Source organism: Lottia gigantea (assembly GCF_000327385.1).
Source record: "Lottia gigantea unplaced genomic scaffold LOTGIsca_64, whole genome shotgun sequence".
In the NCBI taxonomy this organism is placed as follows: domain Eukaryota; kingdom Metazoa; phylum Mollusca; class Gastropoda; family Lottiidae; genus Lottia; species Lottia gigantea.
The window spans coordinates 1636211-1637053 of record NW_008710179.1 but is presented as its reverse complement, the minus strand read 5'-3'; the positions used below and the strand labels follow the sequence as shown (position 1 = coordinate 1637053).

At 23.3% G+C, this 843-nt stretch overlaps 1 protein-coding gene across 1 annotated transcript in view; it reads left to right on the top strand.

Annotated features, from left to right (window-relative positions):
- The window catches only part of LOTGIDRAFT_167280 (hypothetical protein), a gene marked incomplete at both ends in the record, with an annotated part of 11343 nt that overhangs the window by 1107 nt on the left and 9393 nt on the right, over positions 1-843 (top strand). The window contains one exon of the mRNA XM_009064746.1: positions 538-744. Within this exon, the coding sequence (XP_009062994.1) occupies positions 538-744 (207 nt within the window). The remainder of the gene's footprint in view (positions 1-537; positions 745-843) is intronic.

Here is an 843-nt window from a genome sequence, read left to right as displayed (position 1 = left end):
TTGTTATAATAGTATACTAATTATGATATGTTATTTATATTATAGGTAAACAGTTTGGTTATTTAGAGTTATTTACATGTCATTGTTATAATAGTATACTAATTGTGATATGTTATCTGTATTATAGGTAAACAGTTTGGTTATTTAGAGTTATTTACATGTCATTGTTATAATAGTATACTAATTATGATATGAAATCTATATTATAGGTAAACAGTTTGGTTATTTAGAGTTATTTACATGTCATTGTTATAATAGTATACTAATTATGATATGAAATCTATATTATAGGTAAACAGTTTGGTTATTTAGAGTTATTTACATGTCATTGTTATAATAGTATACTAATTATAATATGTTATCTATATTATAGGTAAACAGTTTGGTTATTTATAGTTATTTACATGTTATTGTTATAATAGTATACTAATTGTGATATGTTATCTATATTATAGGTAAACAGTTTGGTTATTTATAGTTATTTACATGTCATTGTTATAATAGTATACTAATTGTGATATGTTATCTGTATTATAGGTAAACAGTTTGGTTATTTAGAGTTATTTACATATCATTGTTATAAATGTATACTAATTGTGATATGTTATCTGTATTTAGGTAAACAGTTTGGTTATTTAGAGTTATTTACATGTCATTGTACAAATGATAATGATTGTAATTCTGATGGTAGTTGTCAGAGTAATGGATGTGCTAGGGGGTGGTATGGTTCTACTTGTCAAAAACGTAAGTCTTGATGTAATAGTAATATCCAGATATGATTTATGTATTTCATAGAACTTGGACATGTAAAATATACTGAAGGATACTAAACGAGTATTTTTT